The 14,074-nt window shown below is 47.3% G+C and overlaps 1 protein-coding gene across 1 annotated transcript in view; it reads left to right on the top strand.

Moving 5' to 3' along the window:
- Positions 1-14,074, top strand: part of LOC127567552 (carboxypeptidase O-like) — an 83,411-nt gene that overhangs the window by 51,134 nt on the left and 18,203 nt on the right. The window contains exons 12-14 of the mRNA XM_052010612.1: positions 5,022-5,133; positions 6,450-6,554; positions 11,747-11,924. Coding sequence (XP_051866572.1) covers positions 5,022-5,133; positions 6,450-6,554; positions 11,747-11,924 — 395 coding nt within the window. The remainder of the gene's footprint in view (positions 1-5,021; positions 5,134-6,449; positions 6,555-11,746; positions 11,925-14,074) is intronic.

Genomic DNA, 14,074 nt, shown 5'->3' with positions numbered 1-14,074 from the left:
CAAACATAGCACCATTGCCACTTATGTGGCTCCTTGAGGTGATATCCCTTTCATTGTTCGTGGGGACTCCCCACCCAACTCAGCCCCTCCATGTGCGGTAGCAGAAGAAGCTACACTGTGGTCCTTCCCCACAGAGCCTTAGCATTGGCTGCACCGAGCTTCAGTGTGTCTGTCCACATGTACTCCTGCAGCCTGGACTGTGCCAGTCTGCAGCATTCCCTTACAGACATCTCACTCTGCTGGAAGACCAACAAGCTTTGGGTGTCCTTCACTGAATTGATGACCTTCCAGCAGCACATGACGTCTGTCTCAGAGTGTGTCCCCAGGAACAGCCCGTAAATCAGAGGGTCCTCTGTCATGCAGCTGCTCGAGATGAACCGGGACACAGACCTTGCATCCCTCTCCACACCCTGTTAGCAAATCCACAGTCTGCAAAGAGGTGGATGACTGTTCCCTCCGCACCGCAGCCGTCCCAAGGGCAGCGTACATTGGGGGTGATATGTCGTCTGTAGAGGAAAGCTCTGACTGGGAGGGCACCTCTCACCGCCAGCCAAGTGAGGTCTTTGTGCTTGTTGGTCAGATCTGACGATGAGCTGTTCTGCCAGATGGTTTGGACCACTTGCTCTGGGGACAAACCCACAGAATCTATAGTGTCCCTGTACTGCAGTGTCTGAAGTACATCCCGCGCTGACCACTGTCTGATGGACTTGTCGTTAAAGGTGTTTACTTGGAAGAACTCTTCCACAAAGGACAGCTGTTTGGACCATTGCACAGTAAAGGGGTCAGGCCTATCTTCCGCAGCACCAGGGACAGGTAGAACTTCGGCACGTAGTGACACTTGGTACCCACGTAGTTGGGGTCCACACACCGACTGAACCACAGCTAACACTGCAGTACTGAGGCAGTGCGAGACCTGCTGAGGTGTTGTCTTTCAGCTCAATGCTGGAACAAAGTAATGTTCACACATTTGGGTGCATAGAACAGATGCAGCAGGATAATCCCAGTATCCGGCCTTTTTTTTATTTTTTTATTCTTTCCTCAACAAATATCAGCAATAAATATTCCTTCATCTTTGCCACCGAGTGATTTTGCCATGGAGGGAATAGTTTCTCTTGATAATTTGGTACATCAGACACAGAACCAATCATTGGCCCCATCTCCTGGTGTGAGTGACTCCAGAACGGACCGCTACACTTCCCCCATTCGATCCCTGTCCGTGATCCAAGAGGCCGTAGGTTCAAGGTGAGAGGAAAGACTTGAAAGGGATCTGACGGGTAAGTTCTTTTTACACAGATATCTGGAACTCGCTGCCAGAGGTGGTGGTGGAATCAGATACAATGAGAGACATTTAGACAGACACTGAAATAGGTAAGGCATGGAATGATTCCTAACATGGCCTAATGAGATCAGTGCAGATGAGCAACGACAAGGGATCCAATGGCAAGAGCACCGGTTTGGCTACCCACAAAAACTCATCTCCATCTTACACTTGAACCTGGCAACATGTCCTGATATTAACCAATGGATCTACAACAGAACCAATCCCGGTGCAGACCAGTGTCAGACAAGGCTGTGTCCAGTCTTTGCCCGCCTCCATCCCTTCTCAGCGAGGTCTCAGAGCCTTACTACTCTCATCTGCCTAACAGAACTTGTCCTCACCCACAACAAACAGAAAATAATCCTCCTCCCCCATCTGGCTCCGTCTGCTCATCATCCCCCACCTCACCTGGTTCCACCCATCATCTGCCAGCCCCTTCCTCAGCCCTCCCTCTCACGACTTGGCTACCTTCCCTTCACACCCTCAGTCCTGAGGCAGCGTTTCGACTGACCATCCTTTTGCCTCCACAGATGATGCCTGACCCACTGAGTTCCTCCAGCAGTTTGCTTTCTTGCTCCAGGTTCCAGGATCTGCAACCTTTTGTATCTCCAAGGCTGTGTCAATGCCCCAATACTTTCCTCAGTCGTTCACACCACAATGTTACATCCCACCTCCAACAAACCTCTTGCAGGAGTGGAGCTAATCTCTAGAAGTAAATGGGAAATGGTTCATCTTGCATCAACCATGCACCAGAACCAATCTCGCCTGAACCTCAGCAGTAGTGTTGTGTTATACAGACGGGGTTTACATTTGTGCAAGCGAGGAGTCTGAGCACAAAGTAGTCATTGATGCTTTCATTCATTGGTGTCATAATTCATTCTGCATCAAATTGATTGTTTTGTATCTTTTCCATTGCATGGTGCTGACATAAGGTGCAATATCCAATGCTCAGCACTTGACTTACTGGCTCTGCCACTTTGGGAAGATGCAAAGCAGAAACAAAAGATGTCCCAAGGGGAGAGACAAATCAACTCCTCCCTTCCAGTTGGATGAATCAGAAGGGGCCTTGAGTCACCTTTTCTCTGTACGTGAGGGAGGGAGGAGGACACAGGGAAAGGCATAACACAGTTAGTGTGGAGTAAATAAGAATCTGGCCATGGGAGTGCAAAGTGTTTCAGCAGCAGGAGGCAGTGTTGGTCATTGGTTCGATCCTCACCGATGCATTTCTCCAACTAAATTGCTCAGGTGTGTGCCCGAGGCTGAGGCTGTACAATCCCCCGGTGAAGGGAGGACCAATAACCTGACTGCGATGGAGGGCTGCCAAATCCAGCTCCATGTTTTCCTACAGATGTATAAGTTCTGGAATTTACTCACTAAACTTTCCAGTCTGACTAGATCTTTAAGAACTTCCGTAAGTCTCCCTCCTTGATTAAGATTTTATCAACCTACATTAATTACACCCTCTCACCTTGGTGTCAAATTTTAGAACATAGATCAGTGCGGCCCTTTACCCCACGATAAGATAAGATATTTATTTACTGGTCACATGTACATCGAAACACACAGTGAAATGCATCTTGTTGCGTTACTGAGAATGGGCCTGGGTCAGCCCGCAAGTGTCACCACACTTCCGGCAGCAACATAGCATGTCCACAGCTCCTAACCTGTACGTCTTTGAAACGTGGGAGGAAACCGGAGCACCCAGAGGAAACCCACACAGACGTGGGGAGAACGTACAAACTCCTTACAGACAGCAGCTGGAATTGAACCCTGGTCACTGGCGCTGTAATAGTGTTACGGTAACTGCTACACCACTACTGATGTTTTGTCAAAAGTAATTAAACTAGTAATTAAACACTGAACTAAACTAATCCCTTCTGCCTACACAATGTCCATATCCTTCCATTCTCTGCACATTCATGTGCCTGACTGAGAACCTCTGAAACGCCTCAACCACCACCCTGGCAGTGCATTCCAGGCACCCACCACTATCTATGTAAAAAATTTGCCCAGCACATCTCCTTTCAACCCACCCCTCCCCCCTTACCTTAAAATGCCTGCCCGCTAATGTTGGACATTTTCTCCCTGAAAAAAACGATACAAGCTCTCCATCGATGCAGAATCTGCTCGGGGATCAGAAAACTCACTGCCCACTCCAGTGCACTTAGTGTAGTAACTGGTGCAGTCCAGTTGATGCAGCCTTATCCTTTGTCATTGGTCAATCACAGTTCTCATCTCACCTTCGTGGTCTGGTACCAGGCCCTGCCATTGCTTGTGTCACAGATTTATTTACAACCATCTGGCTGTCCATGTCAGTGATGATGGGATAAACGTTGACCAGGACCCTGAGGAGAGTGACCTTGTGCACCATCAAGTACAAACAAAGGTTCTTTGTTTCCATCTTCGGAGGGCAGACTGGGGCTGGTTTAACTTCTCACCCAAGAGATGACCCCTGTGATGATGCAGCACTCCCTCTGTCCTGCACTGAAGTGCCAGCCCAGATAAAGTGCTCTCGTCTCCACTCAGCACCATACAAAGCTGAGCCTCCGGTGCTTCCCCTGGCCAGTGACATGTTTACAATTGGCCAGACACAGAGGCACAATTGGCAAATGGAAACTGCTATCATCGGTGATCTTGGCTGGAGGAAGGTACAATGAAAAACAAATAAAATTAAACAAAAGAGGAAGTAGTTAAAAGTGAAGAGTGAAGCACAGATGGAAACCCTTCTGCCCATTGTAGTTATGGAGGCTCTTTGAAAAAGCTCCAATTGCCTAATCTTTTCCAGTAGTCACGTATAATGGAGAAAAGGTAAGGGTGTTAGCGTTTTTGTTTCTGCTTGTGGCACTTACTTGCACTTTGAAATGTGTCTTATAGCTCAAGGTTCTTGGAAAGTATCTGTAATGGCTTCAAAAAGATTATGTTCAGATTAAGAAGATAACCTTTTATTATTAAAGATAACTGAAGAGCTTGAACTGATTTGATATCGAGTTTGCTGATATTCTGTTACTTTGTTCGGGTTGATTTATGGAGGCCTCAGTCACCAGAGGGAATTCACCCTTGGGTTGAGGTTGACACTCGAATCCCAGCATCAGTAGTTAGCACAGTTCGAGGTGAACTGGAGGAATGGGCCCTTCAATACAAGTAGGTGCAAGTGGTTGAATGTTTGTCAGATGTTGGCCCTGTGGTACTGTGCCTGGGCAGACACTAACACTTCTGCAAACTGGAAAGTTATCACTGCACCTCCCCACCCAGTACTGTTCACTCCCCAGTTCCCAGCGCAAAACACTTGTACAAAACTTGGAGAGAATCCAGTGTTTCTCAAGAGTAGAACACTGGAGTCTCTCCAATGTTTGATATTGTTTCCAGGATGGGCGTTGGGTCAAACCCCATCCTGCACTATCAGACATAGGTGGCCCAGGTACAATGTGTCCTTCAGGGCAGGAGACAGGAAGTGTCCATCTCCTTTCACCGTCCCCTGAATCAGTTTCCGGAGCTGGAGAACAGCATCGACGTCATGGATACCACTGGATGTTCCTACAGGACTGAGTCTATACGTCCTTCACTTCAGTGTCAACTGTCAGTTCTGTTCCATCCAAACCTCTCCAGATCCAGCCTCACTCTTTCCATACCTGCTCCTGGTCTGCTCTAAATCCTCTCTTTCACGTTCCACACTGCACCAACGTGTCCTCCTCTGGTTCAACAGGGTTTTAACAGAAAACATTCAAGACCTCCTGGACCATCAGATTCAGAGAGACCATGAACTGCCTCGTAGCATTGGAGCACACAGCTACACCAAGTATCACCCAATAGCAGAGGTGAGACTCGGACAAGAAACAGAAAGAACTCGATGTCTTCACATTTAGTTTTCAAAAACACACTTCATGGTCTTTCTCTCAAACTGCCAGATCTATTCCTGGATGGAGCAAATAAAGGAAAACCACAAGGACTTGGTGATGCAGCATCTGCTGGGTGTAACCTACCAGAACCGGCCCATGTACTACCTGAACGTACCCAGTCTCTGTTGTACTCTGTTCCTTTGACTCCTTGTTCTCTCATCTCCTCCCTCCATCAGCAACAAGAAGTTTCAGTCACACACAGCATCCTTACCTTCCCCTTCCTCTGATCAGAATTAAAAAGGTGTGACTTTGAGGAAATTGTGGCAAAGGGGTATTCACAGAGAACGGATGTCCACCCACCTCTGTTGCGACTCAACTCAATCTACATTGGCACGAGGTTCCAGACACTCTCCAATCCTGCCTCTCCCACCTGCTAGCGCCCCACTTCACAGAAAGGAAATGCTTGTTTCTTGGTCTTTGCTTCACTTTGACACAGCTCTCAGGGGGCGGTAGGAGATGAACTGACACCAGCATTATGGAGAATGATTGCGTTTGAAGGAATGCACTTTCAATTTGGTGTGGTGGAGTTCATTGAGTCACAAGTCTGTCAGGTTGTTTTTTTTCAGCACCATTGGCAGAGAAGCTGGTGTCTAACCCAGGGGCTAGAGAGAAGAAGAGGTCTGCTTCAACTTGAGATGCCAAACAATCAAGGTCTACAAGGCAGCCATTGTGTCCCTTCTCTCTGGATATTTGTCTCTGTAGACAGAACAAGTTTCAGAATGAAGAACATACAACAGTGCAGCACAGGAACGGCCCTTCAGCCCACCATGTCTGTGCTAACCATGATTTCAAATTAAACTAATCCCATCTGCCTGCACTTGATCCATATCCCTTCATTCCCTGCCTGTTCATGTGTCTGTCTAAATGCTTCTTAAACATTTCTATCATATCTGTTTCCATCAACTCCCCGGCAGCACATTCCAGCCACCAACCATTCCTTGTAAAAAAATCTGCCTCATAAATCTCCTTTAAACTTTCCCCTCTCAGTTTAGAGTGATGCCCTCTAGTATTTGATATTTGACCCCGTGAGAAAGTTTCTGACTGTCTCCCCTACCTTTGCCTCTCATAATTTATAAACTTCTGTTGAGCTACCAAACTTCTAACATTCTTTGCTGCTGACTATCGGAGCCATTGCCACTCTTCAAATCTTCTGTGGACTGCTCAGATTCCAGTCACACCCTTAACAAGCAACAACTGAGCCAAAACGGCTTCACTTCCAATTGTTCACTTCACAGATCGGTTGGACGTCCGACAAGCCCAAGAAGATTATCTGGATGGATTGCGGAATTCATGCCCAGCAGTGGATGGCTCCTGCTTTCTGCCAGTGGTTTGTGAAGAAGGTGAGCACATTCAGAGACATAAGAGATTCTGCAGATGCTGGAACCTGGAGCAACACACAAAATGCTGGAGGAACTCAGCAGGTCAGGCAGCATCTATGGAGGGAGACCCGGTGAAGGGTCTCAACCCGAAACGTCGACTGTTTATTTCTCTCTATAGATGCTGCCTGACCTGCTGTGCTCCTCCAGCATTTGTGTGTGTTGTAGGTGAGCACATTCCTTCCCTACTCTGGTACCTGGATCATTCCTGGAGCTGCATTCAATGTTGGAGAGATCGAGTCTCCAGGAACAGATGGTGACAGGCTGGACCAGGTTGAACGACAAGTAACGAGTCAGCCTCAGAATGACAAAAAAGTCAAAGCCAAAGTCGAGTTTATTATCATGTGTACAAGTGCATGTATGCAGAGGTGCACAGGTGGGACCTGTACAGAGAGGACGGGTTACACCCGAACCAGAAGGGGGCCAATATCCTTGCAGCGAGATTTGCTAGGGTGGTACAAGAGGGTTTAAACTAGTTTGTGAGGGGGAAGGGGACCGGAGGAGTAGGTCAGAGGAAGAAGGGAATGGGGAAAAGTTAGATCAAACAGGTAGAGAGGCTTTGGGGAAGGAGAAGCAGAATACAGGCTGTAAAAGTAGTAAGGTAGGTGGACTGAAGTGTGTTTATTTAAATGCAAGAAGTGTCAGGAATAAGGGGGATGAACTGAGGGCTTGGATAAGTATGGGGGACTATGATATCGTGGCTATTACTGAGACATGGCTGACGTCAGGAGAGGAGTGGATATTGAATATTCCTGGTTTTCGGTGTTTTAAGAGGGATAGGGAAGGGGGGAGAAGAGGTGGAGGGGTGGCGATACTGGTCAGGGACACTGTTACGGCTGTGGAAAAGATGGATGTTGTAGAAGGATCATCTCTAGAGTCCGTATGGGTGGAGTTAAGGAACAAGAAAGGAGCAGTTACTCTACTAGGAGTATTCTATAGGCCCCCCGGTAGCAGTAGAGATATAGAGGAGCAGATTGGCAGGCAGTGTTTGGAGAGAAGCAGAAATAACAGGGTTGTTATAATGGGAGACTTCAACTTCCCAAATATAGACTGGAACCTGTTTAGTGCCAAAGGTTTAGATGGGACAGAATTTGTTAAATGTGTCCAGGAGGGATTCCTGACGCAGTATGTTGACAGGCCGACTAGAGGGAATGCCATGTTAGATCTAGTTTTAGGAAATGGACCGGGACAGGTGAAGGATCTATTGGTGGGTGAGCATTTGGGGGACAGTGACCATTGCTCCATAACCTTTAAAATTGTCATGGACAGGGACAGGTGTAGAGAGGACAAGAGGTTTTTCAATTGGGGAAGGGCTAATTACGAGGCTATAAGGAGAGAACTTGGGAGTGTAAATTGGGATGTCCTTTTTGAAGGAAAATGTACCATGGGGATGTGGTCGATATTCAAGGATCTTATGCAGGATGTTAGGGATAAATATGTCCCGGTGAGGCAGAGAAGGAATGGCAGGGTGAAGGAACCGTGGGTGACGAGAGAGGTGGAACGACTTGTTAGGGAGAAGAAGGTAACATACGTGAGGTATAAGCAGCAAGGTTCAGACAGGGCCCGTGAGGAATATAGGGTAGCGAGAAAGGAACTTAAGAAAGGGCTGAGGAGAGCTAGAAGGGGACATGAAAAGGCTTTGGCTAGTAGGGTTCAGGAAAATCCCAAGGCCTTTTTCAAGTACGTGAAGGGTAGGAGGATGGCTAGGGTGAAGGTAGGTCCGATTAAGGACAAAGGTGGGAGAATTTGCCTGGAGGCGGCGGAAGTGGGAGAAGTTCTCAATGAGTACTTCTCTTCGGTATTCACGAGGGAGAGGGGTCTTGATGATGCAGAAGGGAGTGCTGGTAGGGGTAATGTTCTTGAGGTTGTTGATATCAAGAGAGAGGATGTGTTGAAGTTGTTAAATAATATTAAGACAGATAAATCTCCGGGGCCTGACGGGATTTTCCCCAGGCTGCTTCGAGAGGCTAGGGAGGAGATTGCTGAACCGCTGGTAAGGATCTTTGAGTCCTCGTTGTCTACGGGGGTGGTGCTGGAGGATTGGAGGATTGCGAATGTGGTCCCCTTGTTCAAAAAAGGTAACAGGGATAGGCCAGGGAATTATAGACCGGTGAGTCTCACGTCTGTGGTGGGTAAGCTGTTAGAAAGGATTCTAAGGGATAGGATTTATGAACACCTAGAGAATCATGGACTGATTAGGGACAGCCAGCATGGCTTTGTGAAGGGAAGATCTTGCCTCACAAGCCTGATAGACTTCTTTGAGGAGGTGACCAGGAAGATTGATGAGGGCAGTGTGGTGGATGTGGTTCACATGGATTTTAGTAAGGCATTTGATAAGGTTCCTCATCATAGGCTTCTTCAGAAGGTCAGAGGCCGAGGGATCCAAGGAAGCTTGGCTGTGTGGATTAGGAATTGGCTTGCATGTAGAAAGCAGAGGGTTGTGGTGGAGAGAGTGCCCTCGGATTGGAAGGCAGTGACTAGTGGTGGCCCGCAGGGATCGGTTCTGGGACCTCTACTTTTTGTGATATTTATAGATGACTTAGATGAGGGGGTGGAGAGCTGGGTTAGTAACTTTGCAGATGACACTAAGATAGGCGGTGTTGTGGATAGTGTGGAGGGCTGTCGGAGCTTACAGAGGGATATTGATAGGATGCAGAGCTGGGCTGACAAGTGGCAGATGGAGTTCAATCCGGAGAAGTGTGAGGTGGTACACTTTGGAAGGACAAACTCCAGGGCAGAGTACAGGGTAAACGGCAAGGTACTTGGCAGTGTGGAGGAGCAGAGGGATCTGGGGGTTCATATTCACAGTTCGTTGAAAGTTGCCTCACAGGTGGAAAGAGCAGTTAAGAAGGCCAATGGGAAGTTGGCTTTCATAAGTCGTGGGATTGAGTTTAAGAGCCGCGAGGTTATGATGCAGCTTTACAAAACTCTAGTTAGGCCACATTTAGAGTACTGTGTTCAGTTCTGGTGGCCTCATTATAGGAAGGATGTGGAGGCATTGGAGAGGGTGCAGAGGAGATTTACCAGGATGCTGCCTGGATTGGAGGGTATTGAATATGAGGAGAGGCTTAAGGTGCTAGGGCTTTATTCACTGGAAAGGAGGAGGATGAGAGGAGACATGATAGAGGTATATAAAATATTGAGAGGAATAGATAGAGTAGACAGTCAGCGCCTCCTTCCCAGGGCACCAATGCTCAAGACGAGAGGTCATGGCTTTAAGGTTATGGGTGGGAGGTTCAGGGGAGATGTCAGAGGGAGGTTCTTCACCCAAAGAGTGGTTGGTGCATGGAATGCACTGCCTGGGGTGGTGGTGGAGGCAGATACATTGAACAGGTTCAAGAGCTTGTTGGATAGACATATGGAGGAACGTGAGATAGAGGGATATGCGGGAGGAAGGGGTTAGGTAGTGTGAGGGTGGTCTGATGGACGGCACGACACGGTGGGCCGAAGGGCCTGTTTTGTGCTGTATGGTTCTATGGTTCTATGGTTCTAATGAAAACTTACTTGCAGCAGCTTCACAGGCACAAAGCATCTGAGACACAACATTCACAAGAAAAACATAAATTAACAACATAAATTAGATAAAATTATACAAGAAAACACAATCAGAGCAAAATAAATGTCTATCGTAGCGCAAAGTGGTCATAGTATTGATATGTTGAGGTACTGATTAGGGTTGTGCAAGTTGGTTCAAGAACCGAGTGGTTGCAGTGAAGTAATTGTTCTTGAACCTGGTAGTGTGGAGCTTCAGATAAATTGGTAAATTGGTTGATTATTGTCACATGTACCAAGGTAGAGTGAAAAACTTGTCTTGCATATTGTTCATACAGATCAATTCCTTACACAGTGCACTGAGGTAGTACAAGGTAAAACAAGAACAGAATGCAGAATTAAGTGTTGCAGTTACAGAGAAGCTTCAGGCTTCTGTACCTCCTGCCCGATGGTAGCTGTGAGAAGGTGGCATGAGCTGGATGGTGAGGATCTTTGATGATAGATGTTGCTTTCTTGGGGCAGCACCTAGTGCAGATACTAGTGATGGTGGGGAAGGATGTCCCATGATGTATTGGCTGAGTCCAGTACTCTCTGCAGCTTCCGCCGGTGGTGAATCCTTTTGCAAACAGAATATTCAAGGATTCAGATATAACCAAAATGCTGGGAAGTCACAGTGCTCCCTGTGGAAATGTGGTGGTCAAGGACTTGGAGATAAATCGCAGTGGGATTCAGATTGAAGAAAGCAAGATAAATCGCAGTGGGATTCAGATTGAAGAAAGCAAGATAATTCATGCTGGACTCGGCAATTATAAATTGAGTGAATTATTTGTTTACCTTATGAGGATGTCACTCCTGAGAAATTGATTTTTGAAACCCAGCTTAAGCAAGGTAATTCATGCTGGACTTGGCTATCATAAATTGAGTGAATTTATAATTTACCTATCACCTATCACCAAATTGTGCCCACCCCGCCTCCCCTCTTTTGTCCACCTATCACTGCTCTGCTTTTCCCTCCTATTTATTGGGCTTCCCCTTTTCCTATCTTCAGTCTAAGGGAGCTAGGGCTTTACTCTTTGGAGAGAAGGAGGATGAGAGGAGACATGATAGAGGTATACAAAATATTAAGAGGAATAGATAGAGTAGACAGCCAGCGCCTCTTTGCCAAGGGACCAATGATCAATACAAGAGGCCATTGGCTTTAAAGTAATGGGTGGGAAGTTCAAGGGAGATATCAGAGAGAGGTTTTTTACCCAGGGAGTGGTTGGTGCATGGAATGCACTGCCTGGGGTGGTGGTGGAGGCAGGTACATTGGTCAAATTCAAGAGATTGCTAGATAAGCATATGGAGGAATTTAAAATAGAGAGATATGTGGGAAGAAGGGGGTTAGATAGTCTTAGGCGAGGTTTAAAGGTTGGCACAACATTGTGGGCCGAAGGGCTTGTATTGTGTTGTACTGTTCTATGGTTCTATGATTGAGTCCTGAAGAAGGGTCCTGACTGCTTGCTTTTCTTCACAGATGCTGCCTGACCTGCTGAGCTCCTCCGGTATCTTGTTCTTTTTTTCATCTAGATTCCAGCATCTGCAATCCTTTGTTTCTCTGTTACACGGCGTTGTTATAAAGGGGGCTCCACTGCCAACTCCTGCTCGCAGTTCTAACACCACAGACCCAAAGTATTGCAGCAGCCGAGCTGCAGCTGCAAGTCACCATTTCTGTGCCTGTAGAACTGTTCAACGTCCGCCTCCATCTCCAGGACCGTCTGTGGAGAAAATCCATGTCTCCGTGCGGCAACAGCACCTGCTTTGGAACCGATCTCAACAGGAACTTTGATGCAAAGTGGTGCAGTAAGTGGAACTGCCTCACCCTCCCCATCCCCTGTGGGTGTTCAATTGTCAGTTTTGATTTATGGATCTATCCACACCATCCCTTCGTCTGACTTTGTCTGTCTTTCTCTCTCTCTTTCTCTCTCTTTCTCCCTGTCCTATGTTCCCTTTAAATCATTAACTCCTGAATCGATGAAACTTGCACTGTCTCTTCTGTGCCCACTGCAGCTGTCAGTGAATTTATTGATCCAGAGTCTGTCTACTGTTGAAATTTGTTCATTCATGGTGTACGGGCAATGTTGGCACGGCTGACACCTCGAGGCACAGATAGGGTAGATAGTAAGAAACCTCTCTCCAAGGCAGATGTCTCTAAGACTGGAGGGCACAGGTTTAAGGTGAGGAGTAAAAGGTTTCAAGGGGATCTGAGGAAGATTTTTTTCACCCACATTGTGGTTGCCATCTGGGACGCACTGCCTGAGGGGTTGGCGGAGGCAGGGAACTCTCACAACATTTGAGAAGCATCTGAACGAGCTTTTGAATCATCAAGGCATACTGGGCTATGGTCCAAGTGCTGGTGAATAGAATTAGTATGGATGGGTGCTTGAAGGTCAGCACAGACCTGTGGGCCGAAGGGGCTGTTTTTGTGCTGAATGACTCCATGACCCATTGTTCCTCCCTAGTTGTTGCAGAGAAAGACATCTGAGTTGCTGCAGTCCCTGTGGTGAATGTCTCCAGGTAGGCATTGAGGGGGAATGGCCCAGCAACAGTGTAGAAACAACCAAGTCTGAATGAGGTGTTACTGGAGAGGAACCTGGAAGCATCGCCCTTCCTAGATGCCTACTACCTTTATCCTGAAGTTTGTAGATCCAAACCTTTCTGTTGAATGTTTCAGCGGATCATACTCAGTGAAACACTCACCATAAACCCACTTCCTTTCCAGTCCAGATGAAGGGTCTTGGCCTGAAACGTCGACTGTTTATTTCCCTCCATAGATGCTGCTTGACCTGCTGAGTTCCTCCAGCATTTTTTGTGTATTGCCCCATAAATACCTGATGAGCTCACTGGCCACTCATTTTAAGGAATTGCTGTTGTTGCAGGGATTGTTGCCAGCCCCAAGCTCAGCGTGCCAAGTTTTTTTTTGTGAACTCTAATCCTAAACTACCTTGATATTGTTGAATCCCCATGAACCCCCTGTTCCTCTGCACTCCCACCCACGAGGTGCTTGCACATCCTGAACAAGGTGTTACACCTATAGGCAGCGCACACTGCAGCCACATTGTACTAACACTGGAGCCGGTGAGTGTCAATTATCCAAAGGTGTGCGGATTGAACAGGTCACTTCATCCTTGATGGTGTCCAGGAGCTTCTTGGGAGTTGTTGCAGCTGCACTCATTCAGGCAAGTGGTGAGTATTCAATCACACTCCTGACCCTCGCCTTGTAGATGTTGATCACTCTGTCTCCTGTTTGTTAATTACTTTAATTCTTGTCGGAACTGCACTCATGCAGACAAATGGAAAGTGCTCAGTGACACTTCTGATCTGTAATAGGATGGAAAGAATTTGAGGTGTAGGAAGGAAAGTCACCCACCCCTGCTTACACCTCAGAACAGCAGTAGAATTATAAAGTGCAGAAACAGGCCCCTCGGCCCACCACGTCCATACTGACCATCCAGTACTATCTATATTAATTCCACTTTAACCCCAGTAGGTGAGCGTTGCACACTGATGTAGATTCTTTTAGTCGAGATGTTAAACTGAGGTTCTTCCTGATTTCTCAGGTGGACCATAGATCGCACTGCACCAGCCTAAGCAGGTGAGATTGTGTTGGGCCAGATTTTCTTCTTGAAGACCACAGAAGGAGCATACCTGGTCGTTCACACGTTGCTGTCGATCAGAGCTTGCCTGTCACATCGTAGCAGTGTGCAAGGACATATCACCAGCTGTTAGGACCTTGGGCTAACCTCAGGTGGTGAAAAAATGGAAGTACATTTTTTCTCTGCAGGATGCCCGGCTTTTGAGCTGCTCTTACAACCACAGTTTTTTTTCTTTATTTTGTTCCCTGTCCCATTCTCCCGCTTCAGCTCCCCACCACCCAGTTTCATCCCCTTCCTCTCCTGGTTCCATGCACCTACTCCCCACACACTTCACCCACCGGATCCCCTCCCCCATCT

This window comes from Pristis pectinata, chromosome 1 (assembly GCF_009764475.1).
Source record: "Pristis pectinata isolate sPriPec2 chromosome 1, sPriPec2.1.pri, whole genome shotgun sequence".
NCBI lineage: Eukaryota > Metazoa > Chordata > Chondrichthyes > Rhinopristiformes > Pristidae > Pristis > Pristis pectinata.
The sequence above is the reverse complement of the archived record's forward strand: the minus strand, read 5'-3'. Positions and strand labels throughout refer to the sequence as shown.